The 19,660-nt window shown below is 38.0% G+C and overlaps 1 protein-coding gene across 1 annotated transcript in view; it reads left to right on the forward strand.

The window, feature by feature from the left end:
* Window positions 1-19,660, forward strand: part of PSD3 (pleckstrin and Sec7 domain containing 3) — a 426,096-nt gene that overhangs the window by 380,866 nt on the left and 25,570 nt on the right. Inside the window, exons 13-15 of the mRNA XM_019649264.1 lie at window positions 2,431-2,588; window positions 5,202-5,346; window positions 17,002-17,145. Of these exons, the coding sequence (XP_019504809.1) occupies window positions 2,431-2,588; window positions 5,202-5,346; window positions 17,002-17,145 (447 nt within the window). The remainder of the gene's footprint in view (window positions 1-2,430; window positions 2,589-5,201; window positions 5,347-17,001; window positions 17,146-19,660) is intronic.

Below are 19,660 nucleotides of genomic sequence, written 5' to 3' on the forward strand. Positions count from 1 at the left end.
CTTGAATACAAATACAGACTCATCCCTCAGAGAATAAACTTTTTTTTGTATGCTATGGAATATTAGCAAAATTCAAAAATGTAGTTGGAAAACCTTAACAAATTAACCTTAACATAGTTTGAGGAAATAAAATAGACTTTGCAGATCACATTCTTTGGTCACATACCAATAAAGTTAAAAATATATAATGATAAATAGCTAAACCTTTAGGAACTTTGAGAAACATTCTTTGACATGACTAGATCAAAGAAGAGATAAAAAATAAAATATAAACTAGAGAATAATAAAAACATACTCTACATTCTGAAACAATGGGTAACCTATACTCAGAGAAAAGAATATATAGCCTTGAACCCTTAATTAAAGGATAAATATGAAAATCAAAAGAACTAAGTAATCATCTTGAATTTAAACAAGAGAAAAATTAACTAAAAGAAACTAGTGAGAGAAACGTAAATAAAAATCCAAGTCATGGAACCAGAACATCAAAAATGGTGCATACAAATTTCTAGTTTGATCTCTGTGCAAGCTCAAATACCAGATGTGTTAGAGATCGATATGTATGGAAATGGAGGTAGCATATACGTTCTCTGAATGTGATTTTGGCCCTGATCATTTATCCCCACTCCCCGTTATTCATCTACCTCAGATTCCTATGTGGAACTGAGTGGTTGAGTGGGTGACCAGCTATGCAGTGTTCTGTTACAACATAATCAAAAGACCCGGGGGGATTTTGTAGTCATGCCCATTGCTACTCCTACTCTAATTTCAACTCCCCTGGAGGGGATCTGTGGATCTTTGGAATGCTAAATCACTAATAAAAAACTCACTTAGAAGAGGCAAGACCCCAAAACATAACTAGATTATATTTTATGTATTAATGGTAATTATAGAAGAACAGATACATGTAAATATATTGTATTTCATTTTAAGATTTTATTCTCCATCTTTATTCATCATACCACTCTAAAAAAGTTATTGTCAACAACAGTTCTGCATTTTTAAGGCTTTACTAAAATATGAGTAGACGTGTTGCCATCTTAAAAGTAGAAATTTCATCATTTAATGTTATAAATGTAGGTAATCTTTATATTGCTATTGGTAGTTACTATGTATTTTGGAATTTCCTTTCCTTTGTCTCTTAGACACTGTCACTGGATTAACAGCTGCTGTTTATTTCTGACTCAGTTTGAATTGATGGCAGGAGTATATTTGAAATTGCTTGCTTTGTGGAGAGGATGGGGAGGAAGGGAAGAAGAGGTCTGGGAGAGTGTAATTTTAATTTTTTGAAAATTTATAAAACCAGACTGTGGTAATAGACAATGCCTTCCTTTAGGCTTTTGTTATTAATTAGAAGGTGAGGAGTGTGTGTGTGCGTGCGTGTGTGCACGTGTGTGTGCACGCGCGCATGCACGTGTGCTTACTCTTTACAAAAAAAGTAAAGTTTAGCATCTTGTCTGATACAACGTGGGAAGGGGTAAGAGGAGGAGACCTGTAACACTAGAAAGCATTTCCTATAATAGTTTGTAATGTCTAGTATATTTACATTGGTTTAGAGGCCTTTTTTTTCTAATAGACCCAGAAAAACTACTAGATATTATAATAATAATAATAATAATAACAACAACAACAACACCTGACAATAAGAATGAAATTTGTTTTAAATTCTTATTCTAGTTGGGTTTTTTTAGTTATGTTTAGAGGGAAGACATACAAAATAACCTTTATAAATTCTATGAATTGTGTATAGATCATGCCCAAAGATAAAACTGCATCTCTTCATGACAGCTTCCTTTTTTATGTAATTTTACTTATTTTTCAAATTTATAATAATAGAGCTAAGCTTTTTCCTGATGATTAAACTGATTTTCATCTTTCAGAGAACAGCTGGAGAAATCATTTCATTTTACTGTTCGTTTTTCTTTTTGATAATATTAGCCTCAGAAAAAAGCAGGAAAACGTATTATAGTATTATATTTTTAGAGCAAAGAAAGCAGTGGCATGGGTTTCACCATCAATATAATTCTGTTTTTGGGTATCTGAAAGCTTTTGCATTTGTCCATTTATTTCTGAAACTACATTACTCTACCTGTGTACCTAGCTTCTCATTTCAAATCAGTGTGAAACGTGTGTGATAGATATTTGGTCTCTGGCCTTACTTAGCTATTTACCTTAATTATTATATATCAGCTTTTTTTAAAGTGCCCCTTAGGTAAATGTGTATTTTCTCCTCTATGCATACTTTTCGAATAGGATCTTTTATGACATGTATGAAGTAGCAGAGAGTTGTTTTTACTCACCATTTGTTTCACTTTTTTTTACACACCTTCATGAATTTTCTAAATTTTTTTCTCATAATTTTAGGTTTTAAAAAGAGAAGGTGAAATCTGAACATGCTCTTGTCTTTGTTTCCTTTGTATCTGTCTATAGGATGAATATAAACCAGAAAAGGCCCTGTCTGAAGAGGATTTGAAAAACGCCGTGAGTGTGCACCACGCACTGGCGTCCAAAGCCACAGACTACGAGAAGAAACCAAATGTGCTTAAACTGAAAACCGCCGACTGGAGGGTCTTGCTCTTTCAGGCCCAGTATGTTTCATTGGTTTGGTTTCCTCTTGTTTTTTTAGTTTGCATCGCACCACTTTATACGGAGAAAGAGAATCAGGATCTGCAGGGGAGATTTTCTGTGTTGGAGCCAAGGTTGTTTGCTGGTTGCATTAGAGAGACAGCTGCCTAAGAAAACTAGAATGGGAAATAGAAACCCTGGGTTCAAGTTTTGGGTTTGCTTCAAATTAGCCCTGTGACTTTTAGCCAGCCACTTACCATCTCTAGAACGTAATATCCTCATGTATAAAATCCAAGGGGTTTAGTATACAAGTTCTGTCACACCGTGAGTAAAATAGACTTGGATTTGAATTGCCATTTCCTAGCTCTTTGTCCTAGTATGTAAGTGAACCTCTGGAAACCTCAGCTTGTCGCTAGTGTGGATAATAACGTTTATCTCATAGGGTTCTTGTGAGAATTAAACAAGTTCATGTATAGGAAGTACCGCACGCAGTGCCTGGCACATAGAAACACTGTTTGATAAGCGTAGATTCCCATTCCTCCTCTCTCCTCTCCCTTTCGAAGCTCTAATATCTATGCGGAAACTAGAAGGCAAAGACAAAACCATATTGTGGGCAAGGAAATGGGATGGATTACCAGCTTAATAAGGGTCCCATGACAGCCTTCAGATCAGAAGTGGAACATTCCACATGGAGAATTCTGGATTTGGTTTAGCGAGAAATTGGATTTTCAGAACCGAGTCTCGAGAACAGGAGTTTTAATAGGAGCACATGTAGCCTGGCTGTTCTGGGCAGACAGTGTTGTTATTCATGGAATGTCTTTAACAGCCTGGCCTTAACTTCAGAATCGCCCTCCATACAACACTTCCAATTGACCGCATTTGGCACTGGGGCTAAAATTTGATGTCAAGATAGTGATCACAGGTGTCTGCCTGCTTGTTAAGCAAAGCAGTGAAGGACCAAAAAAAGGTGTAAGAACAAGAGCAGGCACTGTGGTGATTTCTGGGTGTTGAACTTATGAGGGGATAAAATTGCTGACATCAGGTGAGGAGGAAGTTGTAAGGAAATCCAAGTTACACAGGGCTTTTTTTGTGTGGGAGCAAGACAGTTTTAACACCACAGAGGGAACCATAGCCAGATGTATAATTACAGCTATTAGTCATAAAAGTCCTTCAAATTTTTCTGTTCCCCAACTTTATTTTTTTTAACCTAAAATACCAGATATAGCTATGGAGATTTAATTATTTCAGATAGAATTATGCAGAGATCAGTCAATTGAAATAACAGAACCAGGGAAATCAGATTAGAGAGGCATATGGAGTGCGATGAGGAGATGATACTAGCGTGGTCTCAGCTTCATGTGGTTTCTCTCAGAGTAATCGCTAAAGGAAATGATTTTACATTGGCTGACAGTTTGCCCATCTTCTGTTTATTGATTATGTACGTGGTGGATAATCTATCCTGGTTCACGGCTATTTCTACCACTCATTTGTGAGTTCACAAATATTTATTAAGTGCTGTGAATGCTGGACTCTGTGAATATGTGACATCTAAATTAAAAGTTTGATAATGGCATCAAATGATCTCCACATCCTCTCAGGCGGATTTTTTAGCACCCTATGGAGGTACACTTTACATACACCGTTTAATTTCACCTGCTTTGAGTGTGCAATTCAGTGATTTTTAACAAATTTACAGAACTGTGCAACCATTATCACAATTCAATTTTGGAACACTTCCTTTACCCCAAAAAAGATCCCTCAGGCACATTTTGCAGTCACTTGCCATTTTCACCCCCAACCCGACACCACTAATCTCCTTTCTGTCTCTATAGTGATGCCTTTTGTGGACTTTTCATACAAATGAAGCCATACAGTATGTGGTCTTTTGTGTCTGACTTCTTTCACTTAGCGTGAAGTTTTTGGAGTTCGTCCATATTGGAATATGTGTCAGTACATCACACTATTGCTGAGTAGTATTCACCTGTATGGAAATATACCACATTTTGTTTCTTCATTCACTAGTTCATGGACATTTGGATTATTTTCCCTTATTGACTCTTATAAAGAAAACAACTGGGAACATGCACATACAAACCTTTTTGTGCCTGTATGCTTTTATTTCTCTTGGGTACATACCGAGGAGTAGAATGACTGGGTTGTAGGACAAATTTATAGTTAACTTTTTAAGAAACTGTCAGAACTGCTTTCCAAAGTGGGTATACCCTTTTACATTACATGCTGTCTATCAACGTATCCCTCATTTGGATTTTAAAGTCAAATTATGTGATTGGAAGAGATGGGTTAATTTTTTAATTAATTTTTTACCTAGCCTAGTATCAAACAGAAAGTAGGGGGTTAATAAATATTAATTTTCAAGTGATTTTGCTTTTTTTCCCCCCTTCTCCCTCCTTGAGGGATAATCACAGCCTTACACCGTGATGATCATAGGTTTCAGGGCCTTCTATTACCATGGTGATTGCTGTTGAAAATGTTATATCTCCAATGAAGTTTTATCGGGTTAATTGTACCAAGAAGAATACATGGTTTTACGTGCCATCTTTGATCAGTAATGAGAAGTGGGCAAGGTGTTGATGCACTTAGAAATACCCTGACCTAAATAATTCTGTTTCTCACAGGAGTCCAGAGGAAATGCAAGGATGGATAAACAAAATTAACTGTGTTGCAGCTGTATTTTCTGCACCACCTTTTCCAGCAGCCATCGGGTCTCAGAAGAAGTTTAGTCGCCCACTTCTGCCTGCCACTACAACAAAGTTGTCTCAGGTAAGCCATGTTGGTAGTGCTTTGAACTTGGAGAAGAGCACTTTATAAAATAATCTTATCAAAGCTGCCTGCAGCACCTCGTTACCATAGACTAGTTAGGGATTTGGGGAGCTACTTTGATGTCCTTGTGAATTTCTTGTTGGTACAATAATAGAAACAGTTTCATCTGGCACTTGATATTAACTGGCTCCTCTGCACATCCGATATCATGATAATCAATGACACATTTATGTAAGAAATATGTATTATGTGCCTGTTGTACTTCAGAGACAGTTTTAGGCTTTCGAGATAGAAAGGCAAATGAAACCCAGATGCTCTCTGAGATTGGATTGGCATATACAAAAAAGCAAGTAAGTGTAATAGAGCATCATTAGAGATACAGGAAGGATAAGTCCAGAGTGCTATGGGGGTATGAGAAAGGGACATCTTACCTGACCTTGGAGGTGAAGGAGGAAGTGTGATATGAAGCTTAAAGGATGAACAGAAATTAGGTGTGGTATGAGAAGAGAGAATGATCCAGCAGAGGACCAAAAAGGCCCTGAGAAGAAAGTACTGGGCTGCAGCAACCACACATAAATTACCAAATGTGACTTGTGCACCAAGTGTTAATAAGAGGCAAGAAACAGTCCTCTGGAGGTAAGCAAAGGCCAAATGATGAAAGGTCTTGTTTGTCACATGTAGGATTTTGGATGTTTCACTTGTTCCCCAGCATCCTTAAGATAATAATTTAAGCAAAAAATAGCGTGATCCAATTTGTGCTTTAAAAATTTCTTGTTATAATGCAAAGACAATATTACAGGAGGAAAGTACTAGAAGCAAAAAGGCTGATTTTAAAGGCACTTTCAATAAACAGGAAAAATAAGTTAGCTGTGGAAGCGATGGATAGAAGTGGAAGCACTTGCGAGATCTTGAGGGTATAGGGCAGGCCATCCCAGTGGCTCGTTGAAGGAGGAACAGGGCTGTCGTTCAGGCTTGGGCGCTGGGGCTACGGTGTCTGACCTGAGCTTTGGGTCCTCATTGTCTCCTGGTTTCCCTCCCTGGGTCCTCTTCCTCTTTCTAACTCCAAACGTTGCAGTGCCCGGTGCTCAGAAACAGACCAAAATGGACACTTGACAATGTTTTTTAAGTTAGTTGAGAAAAAATAGGGAAAATGTTGTGCCAAGAGAAGGGGGGAAAGGTCAGGTAAAATTAGTACAAAAACTATGTCCTGTGAGGTGTCAGGGAGGTCACTGTGTCCATTGGTGACAGCAGTTTTGGGAGTGATGGGAGGAGAAGCCACATTGGTCTGCTTTTGAGAGGAAATAGGAGATAGTAAGGAAGCGAAATCTGTGTAAATCTTGCCATAAGTTTATAAAAAAGAAAAAAACAGACAAGTAGGAAGAAGGGAGGAAACACGATTTCAGGAAAGAGTCTTTTGTTTTTGTGAACTTCTTATTTCCATGAATTGGATGTTCACCATGTAGACCATTACTATTATTATGTGTTATGTTGTAGGAAAAGTCATGACTTATTTTTTCTGTTTTTTGTTGCAAAAATGCGTCATGACTTTTCTGACAACCCAGTAGTTCATAGACTACTGAGAAAACTGTTAAGAATAGAAAGGACCAAGCCAGCTCACTTTACAAGGCACCATGGCATTTAATTTTCAAGGATAATAAATATTCTAAGAAAAAAGGAAGGCATTACCTCTTATTGATGACCAGAAAGCATGTTGGCAGACTTCTCCACCTACTCAACTACAATATGCACTCTTAAAGCAAGTGCAGTTCCCCACTTTAATTTTGGCTACTTAACATAAACAGAAACCACCTTACATAAGGCAGGAGGGAAAACAACAATTGAACAAGTGGAGGCAAAAAAATACCTTCAAAAGTTGGGTTTTGTTCTATTAATCTCACTAGGGGTTTTCCAATTGCTATTTTTCACTCAGTTAGTCTTTCTCACAATCGCGCATATAAAAGATTCAGAAGAAAAGGTGAGCTGAAATTAAGGAGGAACATTAATAAGCACAGAACAGCATAAGACTTTGTCCTTGTTCTCTCCTCACTATAAAATCTATATTTCTATTTACTTTCTACTTTAAAAAATGTACTACTATCCTATTTACGTGTAGGCTATATATTAGTAAGTCATTTATACATGAAAATGAATGTGTTTCATCTATTTGTGTCTTTTTATCATGAGGCCAAGCAAGCAAGCAAGCACCTTTATCAAGGCAGAATCTCTTACTTAAACAAATGTCTTAAACTGGAACTAAAAATAGAATGCATAAATTTTACAATATATTTCCTCATTTTGAACATAAATCCACAGAAATGCAAAATAAGGCATATGTAATGTGATCAAAATGATGGATTTGAGAGTTTAAGTAAGAATGCCATAACTAAAAAGAAGTGTCCTCTTGTGTTACATAAGACAAGTTGACCAAGCCCTTTCAGGAATTTAATTTCTTTGCAAAAGAATATGATGATTTTCTTCCCCACAAATAAATCACCAAACCTTTGTGGGCCTCAGCATTCCATCTAGAAAATGAGATCATTCTAGAGTGTTTTTAAGGTTCTTCCTATCACTAGCTCTGGGGTGTGTGTGTGTGTGTGTGTGTGTGTGTGTGTGTGTGTGTGTGTGTGTGTGTGTGTGTGTGTGTGTGTTTTGCCCAGGTCATCATGTTTATTTACTAAAAATGAAATACATGTCTTACCTTGAGAGTAAAAGGACAATGTAGAAACAAATATGTAAAAGCAAGCATGTGATAAAGAACAGGTTAGAAAGAGGGAGAGAAGAGTTAGTTTGCACATAGCCTGATGCGGTGTTTGGGGTACCCTCCACTTCAAATAGAGACTCTTGGAGGACGTCTGCTGGAGTCATGGTTCACCTTCAGTGACTCCTGGAGTGTGTCTGAATGTGCCCTCGTGTTCTCCAGTACCTTGAAGACTGGTCCTCATCCTGTTGCCCAAGCACTACTGACATTTCGGCCTGGATAGTTCTTTGTTGTGGGGGGCTGTCCTGTAAAATGTAGGGTGTTTGGCAATATCCCCAACCTCTACTCACTAGATGCCAATATTATACCCTCAGTTGTGACATCCAGAAATGTCTTCAGACATTGCCAAATGTCCTGTGGTGTCAGAATCCACCCCCTGTTGCTGAGAACCAGTGCTGTGGCCCAGCCATCTTTCCTTTCTCCGTACGCCCACAGCCTGGCTATGACTCCCCTAAATGCCAGAACCACTTGGATAATTTCAATTTACAAAATACATGTATAACATTGTGAGTGCCCCTGCTGGAAAAAATAAATTAAACAGTGTTAGGAAAAATCTAAACATTCAATTAAAAGATTGTTTGGTGCTTTTAAAGACACACTGTTCATCACCCTGTCGTTTGCAAGCTTTCCTTCAATTTATTCTTGTCTTCTCTCCAAAACATATTAGCCTTCATTATTAAAATTGATTATTGTCAGCGCAGTGTGGTTCTTTCTGAACAACTCTGCTGTGTAGGAGGAGTCACCTTCTTCACTTGTTTTTCACGGCAGTGTTGCCAGAGCACATTTTTCTTCTTCTGTTGGGGGTAGAAGCCTAGTTTGAAAATTGAAGTTTTGTTTCTCCTTCTGGTATAGCACTCCAGACTTAAGATTTCCTGGTTGGCCCTCTCCAGGATCTATTCAGGACCTTTTCTATTCATCAGAGTAGTCATTTTGAAACTTCAGTGCGCACAGGAATTATCTAGGGGTTTATTTAAAATTCACATTTCCCAACCTGCTGGGCTTGATCAGGTCTGCACCAGGGGCCTGGGAATATGTGCATTTGTAAGACCCACAGGCAGTGCAGGTCATACTTAGAAACTCTGCACTGTTGCAATCCCCACTGCCCTCTCACTGCTTCTTAAGAGACCTGTACCTCATGAACCTACCCTTTGCTGATACCTAGTCCTGTTTTCTTCTTTGAAATCGAGCCATTCTCATAAAAGTTTGAATCAATGGACTTTTTGAGATATTTCTTCATTTTGAACATAAATCCACAGAAATGCAAAATAATGCATATGTAGTGTGATCAAAATTATGGATTTGAGATTTTAGAAAACCATAACCAGAAAGAAGTGTCCTCTTGTATTATATAAAACAAGATGACCAAGCCCTTTTCAGAATTTAATTTCTTTGTAAAAGAATATGATGATTTTCTTCCCCCCAAATAAATCATCAAACTTTTGTGGGCCTCACTCAGTTTTCCATCTGGAAAATGAGATCATTCTAGAATGAACTGCTAACTGTTGAAGGCCAGGCCTAGTGAGGAACACTGGTCCGAGACAAAAGAAAGTCCTGTGCTTGCCTCTCCCCCCTCATTTTATCCTGTGCTTTCACCTCAGAACAGTAGAGCTGAGGACCAGGTGAGGGAGGCGGTGCTGGTTCTCAAACTGGCCACAGATGGAAGAAAGAGGCAGGCCACTCCAGATTTGTAGGTGGTGGTTTTAATAAGCAAGGGAACTTACAAGGCTTGTCTCGGGCACCGCAAGAGGAATAGATCTCTGCACCTGCCCGCCAGAATCTTAAAAGTTTATATAGAGGCCTTAACTGGGTTCAGTCATGTATAATGTCCAGGTGGTCTCAACAACACCTTACTCTCATGGCTGTGTCCTTGGGGCAGCTTCTCACCAAGGACAGGCAAGTGAAACGCACATTCCAAGGACGGGAGGAAGTGAGGAGCCTCCAATCACCCTGGTCCAGCTCGAGGGCCACCCAGGGGTCATATCCTCTGGATAACCTCCTCCAGCAGAAAGGCGTTCAGAGGGATTTCAGAGGAGGAAGGCAGTCATGTAGCCATGTCCTTCACTAGCCAGAAACACGCCCTTGCCACCCCACTCAATTTCATGCTTTAGTCACAAATCTGTCACTTCTACTTCTTAAATACCTTTCATATCCTACCCACATCCCTGAGTTCAGACTTTTGTCATTTTTTTATCTAGATTTCTGGTCTCTAACTTTTTTGATCATTCACCTTGTCAATACTAAATATTTGAGCAGATATCCCCCAAAATATGTATATCTTTTTATAAAATAGACTATATGTCCTACTACCAATAGAACATGAAAAAATGCTCAACATTGTTAGTCATGAGGGAACTACAACTCAAAACCATTAGGATGACTGTAATTTTTAAACAATTTTTTATTTAAAAAGGAAAATAATGTGTCGGTGAGGATATGGAGAAATTAGAACTCTCATGCTTTGCCAGTAGGAATGTAAAATGACACAGCTCCTTTGGAAAACAATTTAATGGGTCATCAAATGACTAAACATAAAAGTTAACGTGTGACCCAGCAATTCCACTCCCACTCAGATATCAAGAGACACACAAAAACTTTTACATGGACGTTCATAGCAGCATTATTCATAATAGCCAAAGGTAGAAATTGCCATCAACTGATAAGTGGGTGAATAAAATGTTATATATGCATACAGTGGGATGTTTTTCAGTCATAAAGAAGAGTAAAGTACCGGTACATACGCCACAATGCAGATGAACCTTGAAAACGTGCTAAGTGAATGAAGCCGGTCATAAAAGAAACATACTGTGTGATTCTATTCCAAAAGAGCCTCTTCTAGGGGAACTAAAATGTCATAAAATTAAATCGAGGTGATAGTTGCACAACCTTGAGCATGTACTAGAAGGCATTGATTTGTATACTTTAAATGGGTGAACTGTATGCTATGTGAATTTTATCCAATGCTGACTTTAAAATTTTTCCCAAGCAATTATCTTGCTAGGATGCACACACCCCACTTTGGAAAACCTGTCAGACTGTTTGTATAACCACTCACGGTCTCTCTTCCTCTGATGCTGCTTCTCTCCAACCCATCAGGCTAAAATATGATTCAGATTATGTCACTTAATCTTAGCTGGCTCCTTTTTGCCAACAAGATGCAGCCCAAACCCTGTGTCATGGCCTTAGATGCTGACTACACTTTTCCAGAATAGTTTTCATATTCTTTTCTTAGAGGTCTGTATTTAACATATATTAAGTACTCAATAAAACAATTAATTTTAAATCATATTGAAGTTATTATGCTGAAGTTCACTAAACACTGTTTAATTTGAGGTATTTAAAGCTATTGTAAACATGAAATGATGAAACAAAATCTTTCCGATGGTACTTTCGGCAGTAGATCCCCTCAAACTGACTCAAAGGCAGATGTTCGTTATTCTAAATCTCATATTTAGAGAGTTTGATAAGGCAGCAATGCTTAGCAGTTTGACTTATAAATTGCTTAGCAGATTCCTAGAAATGTCATTCTTCTGATTCATCTGCTTTAAAACAGGACAAAGGAAACAACATGAGCCCTACCCTCTTTACCTTCCCTTTTTTTAATACTTCTGTTTGCTGATGGACTTCTATATCAGGCGCTATATTAGGTGTGTGGGCATTATACAAATAGCTAAGACAATGATCCTGACTCTCAGCTCATGAGAGCTTAAGGCATGTGTTAATGTTAGGCAGGTGATATCTATAAGCTGTAAACTGTGCTACGTACTATCTTCTCTGTTCAGCACTACATTAGACACTGGAGATTTGAGAGGAGGATTGAGGATTTGAGAAAAATAACCTTTTTCTGCCTTTAAAGAGCTTGTAATCAGTAAAGGAGATAAAATTCACACATAAATCAGAGTGTATTTTGTGATTAGTATGTGATGTAGACATTTAAGTGTTGTAGTGATACAGAAGAGGTAGAGATTGTGAGACCTGGAATAACACTGGTTTTGAGTGGAATTTGAAGAAAGGACCTGAGTACAGCGTGTATGTTTGAGAGCCATGGGAGAGAAGGCATGTTAAGACCGATGGAGTTTTTAGGAAGAGTTTTGAAAGCCAAGGTCAGCATTGATACATTAAGAAACAGAACATTTTGAAACTTGTTTTCAGCAGCCATTTGCATTTAAGAAGGTTGTCCCAAGGCGAGTTTATGACTGGGAGTTGGGAGGAGGGGGCTGCTGTCCCACTATCCTTACCTCTGTGGCCTTGAGCAAGTTGAACTTTCTAGATCTCCATTGCCTTTAAGAGGAAGAGGTTAGAAGGGGCGATGACGTGGTCCTTTTTCACCTTAGAATTCCTAGGATTCTGTATTCCACAATTGGGGGGGGGGAGATTGATTGATGGGGAAGAGATTAGAAAAAGAGAAAAAGAGATTAGAAATAGAATTCTGAGGAGTCTGTATTCCACAGTTGGAGGGGAAAAAAAGATCGCTGGCAAGAACCATGGCTTTTCCACCTCCTTATCCCCAGCACCCAGCACAGCACCTTGCACATAGTAGGTGAGCACTGTGGATGGGTGACTGTGTTCTCACCTGCCTCTTTCTGCCACCTCTCTCTGTCCTCACTATTCCTCCTTCCCTTTTACAATGTGCATGTCTATATATTGTCATTCCCTTTTATTTTCCACAGCTTTTCTTTCATCCTTCTCTCCATGAGAAGTAATAAGTAAGACTTATGCTTGGCTTAAAGGATAAAGAGCTGATTTCTGGGCCTTGCTAGTGGCTCAGCCATCAGGCTGGGCCTCAGAATGAGGGCTCTTTCCCTGCCTCACCCCTCGACTCACTTTGAGATCTTGAACAGCCAGTTGCCTGGCCCCACTGCCTCATCAGTTGGAAATACTTCATAGAGATGAAATTAGAGTTCAGTATTTTAAAACAAAATACGAACTTTTCCTCAAAGTACTAGATAAGTAGGAAAACATTAAATCTTAGGTGACATCATCTGAAACTTGCCTATGGATAAAGTTTCATTGTATATATTATCAAAGGTTTTACCAACTTATAACTGTTGACATATAACCACAATAATCTTTCTTGCATCTAATATTTTAATGCCATTCCTTAAGTTACCACTTTCTAACTTGAAACAGCTTCAGTCAGTACACGCCATTTCCTCTCTCTGTTCCCTTCCTATATTCTTTGTCAGATGTATTTCTCTGCCTTCTCTGAAATCCTTTTTGTTAGCATTTTCTCATAAGAACAATATAGTTGTTCCCCCCAATGAATTGTAAGAGCAAAGACAAGGGAGAAAAACAGCAAGGTTTCTACTTCGTCTTTCTTCTTTGTGTCTATTACAAACTTAATTGTCCCAAGTCTGAGAATGCAACATGTCGCCATAGCTGCTGCCTTTCTCCTTCTCCTTTTTTCCATGGGTTTTTGTTAGGAAAGTCTGTGTATCTCCTTTAATGTGGAATTCTAACATTGGAATAATTTGCATGGTCTACATATCTATGCCCATAAAAGCTACATGGTATTTTTATTTCACTGATCAAAATGGACAGATGAAGAAATGTGTTTTTTAAATGCTTTTATTTTGAGATTACTTCCTTGATTCTTGCTTCATGAAAGCAGTGAAGTAGGAGTAAAGCATTGCACATTGAATTTCAACATTTCTTTGACTAGTTTCTTCATAAAAATATAGACTAAATGACTAACCCTATATGCTGTTATAGGAAGAGTCAGGTTTATAAACAATGAATAAACTCTAGTAAACCCAGGTTTGGGTAGGAAAGTGACAAATATGCTTTGCATATTGTCCTGGCATACATTGCTCATTAAAATACATAAGTAGAAATTGGGATTTATTCAACAACAAAGAGACATTTGAAATTCAAAATTGAGAAGCCTAGATTTAAAGCTTTTGGAAGAGTCACCCATCTGAAAGAATATTTTAAAGACAAAGTCCAAAACTATGGAGAATTTAGAAATTCTTTTACCAAATAATCTAAAATCTTGTTTTTTAAAAAAAGTTAGTATTTGTATTCTATTATTTTATTAACCAAAAAAGAAAAGAATTCATTTTCTTAAAATATACTATAAGTCACTATATTTTACAAATCTGGACCCGTTAGAAAAGTAGGTCCAATATTTCAACAGCCAGTTCACAGAAGAAGAAATCCAGTAAACATATGAAAAAAGGTTCATCCTCACTGTAATCAGGAAAATGTGAATTCAAATTACAGGGGCTAATCATTTCATACCCATGAAATTAGCAAAAATCTGCAAATGTGATCTCAAATTTTGACAAGGATGTAGAATAAAGGGCACTTTCAGGCCTCCTGTGGAAATGGAAGCTGGTGAAAACACTTTGGAATGCAGCTTGGAGTCATCTTAAAGATGTGTGTGCTCTAAAACCCAGAAAGTCCACCTCCTGGTGATTCTACTGTAGGAAAATTATTGCTCATATTCATTAAGCAACATGTTCAGTGTTGTGTCATTTATAATAGCCCACAGAAACCTGAAAACAACCTAAATATTCTTCAGGGAAATGGTCATAGGTCCTACCATGGAATATTATACGGTAGTTAACAGGAAGGAACTACAGCATGCATGTGAATAAATTTTTAAAACATGTTGAATGTAAAAATAAGTTACACAAGGAAGCTTACGAAGTATAAAAACCTACAGAACATGCTCTCTATTTTTATGGATACATGTGTTTGTATAGGAATAGCATAGAAAAGAAATAAAATGAGCAGGTGAATGCAGGGAGTTTCAACTTATTTTATTTCTCAAACTGGGTGTTAGATACATGAGTATTTTTTATATATCATTCAATATGACATTATTGTATATCAGAAACATGTTATAAAACAAAAACTATACATCATGTTTTTATTTTTTGAAGTGGTCTGGTCACCAAATAACTTTTGTCAAAAATTCTAGTAAATAATTTACATGTTGTAGTAAATATACAAAAGACAATTACTTTGAAAGAAACAAAGCTAATAATCTAGTCTTTTTATTCAGCTCTGGCTGCCACAACAAAATACCACAGACTAAGTGGCTTAAATGACAGAAATTTTTTGTCACAGTCTGGAGACTGGATGTTCCAAATCAAGGTGCCAACAGGGCTGGGGCCTGGTAAGGGCTCTCCCCGGGGTTTGCAGATGGCCTCCTTTTTTCTGTGTCCTCACATGGCCTTTCTTTCATGTTTGCCCTCAGAGACAGAGTGCTCTCTTTTCTGTCTTCTTACAAGGGCACAAATCCTATAGGATAGTGCTGTGCCCTTATGACCTCATTTAACCTTAATTACTTCCTTACAAGCCCCGTCGACAAATATAGCCATACTGGGCTTTAACATAGGAATTTTGGAGGGACACAAATATTCAGTCCAGAATATAGTCGACTGTGTCCTCGGAGAAAGAAATAGAAAGATGAATGAGTAGTTGCAAATAAAAGCCACCTGAAGCATTTTTCATTTCTGTTCAGTATTATCAGTGTACAAAGGACAGGCTTAGAGATGTAGACCCCTTTCTAAAATCTCAAAATATGTTTCTTTTTTTTTTTTCCTCTATACTTTTCTGGGACATCTTTAGGAGTTTTGTTTTGTTATAGTTAGGTGGCACTTAAAAATGAGTCTTGTCATCTTTGATTCACTCCTGCTACCCCTCTTGTTCATTTTCCCATTCATGTACTCTGCTTTTTAAAAATGTGTCATTGTTGCCTTCTGTAGTGATGGCTTTAGATTTGGCTTTTTTTTCCCCCTTGTTTGGCTTTTTAAAAAATGGGTGTTATAACGAATCCCTAAGATACTATATGTGACTGTTAGGGTTTCTGAATATCCTTTTTTTTTTTTTTAATTTATAGCGATGTTATATAATCTTATTTAATATTTATAATTACTCACTTCTGGTAGTTTTGTTAATTATTCCCCTCACTCTACCATATAGTGTTTATATTTTGAAATTATGTTGGTGTTATGCAAAATGTATTTACCACCTAGTTTAATCAGTTCCTCTTCATTTGCTTTCATCCATTTATTTCTTATATGTGGAAATTTATACTCAACAAGAATTTGGAAATTACATGTGAAAGTGGAATAGTAAGCAAAGCAGTCATATAATTTTAAGAAGGCAAGAGAATTCCAATCTCTTTGTTTCATTTATTAAATGCTGCCAGAGTGTTTGCTAGTGTCTCTCATTAGGTAGCTTATTGCTAAGGTGGTAAAAATGGTGCCCCTAGAATGGAAATTCTTTGACATAGGATCAGCCATGTTGCATTGGTACACAGTTCCTGTAATAACACTGGTTAGGCAGTAACCCTTCTCCAGGTACATTTTAATTGAATAACTGCTTTGGATCAATAAAGTTGAAGGAAGTTAGAACCTCTACTACTTTGGAGGAATAAAGCATAGCTTGCTGCATTTTTTTAGAATGTTATTTGATAGCTTTTAGAGAATTATTTCTTAATGGAATTGCTTGTCTCGGAAGGGAAAAAAACATGCAGACTCTTTGATCATTGTGCCAGGCGGGGAAACTAGCAACATTTCTGAGGAGCCATGAAATGGAGAAGCCAAATTGTGCAGCACTCAGGATAAGGGCTTAACTGTTAGCCGGTGCCTTGCCTGTCGGAGTACCTTAGGAGGCCTGGTCTCGGCTCCGCAACACTTACACCTGATAAAGGGCTCTGGAAGCATTCGGTTCTGTGACAAGGCTCAGTTAGGGAGGCTGGACTTGGTGGCCATTTTGCAACGGTACCTGTGAACACGGGCCTGAGAAAGTTGGTAGGATGTGGCCACAGAGGCACACTGGACTGTTGTGATGAATTAAAGTCATTCATCATAAAGGATTTTTAAAAGTACTCTACGATTTTATATTGATTTCTTTTCAGACGTTAAATGGCTTACTATTTCCTGCAGGAGGAACAGCTGAAGTCGCACGAAAGCAAGCTGAAGCAGGTTACCACGGAGCTGGCTGAGCACCGCTCATACCCCCCGGACAAGAAGGTGAAAGCTAAGGAGGCCGATGAGTACAAACTGAAAGAGCACTATCTGGAGTTTGAGGTATGTGGAGCCCGGTGTAATAAAAGCCTGTGCCTGTGTTATGTTATGATTTTTCCATGAGGCAGGCGTTTGTTTGTTTGTTTGTTTGTTTGTTTGTTTGTTTGTTTACTCGAAGGGAAGGCAGGCCCCTGGCTCTAACTTGGGAGCTCCAGGAATGGTCTAGGTCATGGTGGCCCCTTACGTTTACGATTCTATTTAAGCATCAAACAAACATCAAAGAATAGCCATCAGTTTATGTGCTTAAAAAGCAAATAGCCTGCCTGGTTGGAATACCGCGTGCCTGCTGTGAAGGGAAGAAAACAGTAGATCGACATGCCAGAGTGGGCAGCTGCTTTCTATGTTTCTGCGTCTCTTTAGCAGAGTTTGAGTCAAAATTTAAAAAAAGTAGAGTGGAGAAAAGGAGGTACAGGGTGACATAGAAGCATCAGCTGTTCCTTGCACATTCTTGCTGTCAGGCGACTCCGGTGCATTCTTCCTCTTACCACTTAATGCCCTTCAGAAGGAGACTGCTAAATTGTGGCAATCCATATACTTACTATAACAAGTGTGGTTATTAAAACGAATGGGGGGACCCATAAGCTCTGGAATGGTGGGAAATTTAAAAGCAGATGGAAAGCAGTGTATATAATAAACGTTACCTTTGGCGAAGTTTCCTCCCAAGTTAAAGTGTCAGGGTTATGCAAGATCCTCTGACCCTCATCCTTCAGATGCCACTTTACAACAATTAAAGTGTCTTTTTTTTTCCACGTAACTTTTTTTTTCCCCCCTGTGGGGTGTTCTGAATCCATCTTTAGCTCTAGTCTGTTTTACTTCCCAGCGTTCATCCCTTCATTCCTGTCTTATCATCCTGTTTCCTTCTCAGGCTTGAAACAGAATCATTGGAGCACCCTTCCCCTGGCCGTTGCAGTCCCCCAAGATCTGGTCGGGAGCCGGGTCAGGGCACTCTGCTCTGCAGTGTCTGACACCCGTCACTTCCCTACCTTTGCTTTTATATGTCCTCTGCTCAAGTCCTGGGTTCTTAATCTCCCACCTGAACCTGGTGGTTGCCTCCTGTCTCTCTTCAGTTCATCCTACCTACTTCTGACAATTCGTTTTCTAAGGCTCAACCCAGATTATAGCATTCCTCTATTCAAAGGGCTGCCCATGATTTTCCCCTACACCTCCCTTCACAATTTACCTTCTGAATAAAGTCCCCATCTTTTTTGTTTTTATTTTTCAATTATAGTTGACATACAATATTATATTAGTTTCAGGTATACAACACTTACGTACCTTACGAAGTGATCAACTCGATGAGTCTAATATCCACTTGGCACCATACATAATGCTTACAATACTGACTGTATTCTCTATGCTGTGCAACATCCCTGTGACTATATAACTGGCAATTTGTAGTTCCTAATCGCTTTCAGCTTTTCCACCTATCTCCCTGACGCCCCCCTCCCAGCTGGCAGCCATCAGTTCTCTGTATTTATGAGTTTGTTTCCATTTTGGTTTGTTCATTTATTTTACTTTTTAGGTTCCACATGTTAGTGAAATTATACAGTGTTTGTCTTGGTCTGACTTACTTCACTCAGCATAATACTCTCTCATGTCCATCCATGTTGCTGCAAATGGCAAGATTTCATTCCTTTTTATGGCTGAGTAATATCCCATTGTATGTACTGTTTTTTTGCCATGTATAATGCTCACTTTTTTGCCCAAATTTGTGAGAGAAAAATAAGGATGCTCATTATACATGGGTAGTCCTAATTCCGTATCTATATAAATGTTTTTAATTCTTTATTTATGCTTATGAGTTAAAAGTGTAACTCTAGAAATCAATAATGATATCCGTATGCAAAATAATACCCTGGAATACAATAATCGGTTTTGTTGAACTTACGTCGAAGAGTTCTTGGCCTTCTATGATACAGAAATTCGTTATAGGTGCATAAAATGTGTTGTACCTTGTATCTGTTCTTGTCTTTTGTAGTTATTTGTTACATAAAATTTCTTGTACTATAATATGTTAAAAAATAAATGCTAAAATTCCTTTATAATACAAAAAACAAGTACCTAAATGTAAACAAATAAAAATTTGAATTAAAAAATTAAAATAAAAGTTTTTTTTCCCTGAAAGTTTGGGCCAAACATGTGGGTACACATTATACACGGCAAAAGACAGTATGTACCATATTTTTTTTATCCGTCTATCAGTGAATACCTAGGTTGCTTCCATATCTTGGTTATTATAAATTATGCTGCAGTGAACATAGGAGTGCATGTGTTTTTTCTAGTTAGTGTTTCTCATTTCTCCAAATAAATACCCAGAAGGGAATTTTTGGGTCAGATGATAGATCTATTTTTAATTTTTTGAGGAACCGCCACACTGTTTTCCATAGTGGCTGCACTAATTTACAGTCCCACCAACAGTGCACAAGGGTTCCCTTTTCTCCACATCCTCAATGACCCTTGTTTGTTGATTTCAAAGTCCCAATCTTTAATCTGAGACAATTTGGGTTCCTTCTGCCTT

The sequence above is a fragment of the Hipposideros armiger genome, unplaced genomic scaffold (genome assembly GCF_001890085.2).
Source record: "Hipposideros armiger isolate ML-2016 unplaced genomic scaffold, ASM189008v1 scaffold_131, whole genome shotgun sequence".
Taxonomy (NCBI): Eukaryota; Metazoa; Chordata; class Mammalia; order Chiroptera; family Hipposideridae; genus Hipposideros; species Hipposideros armiger.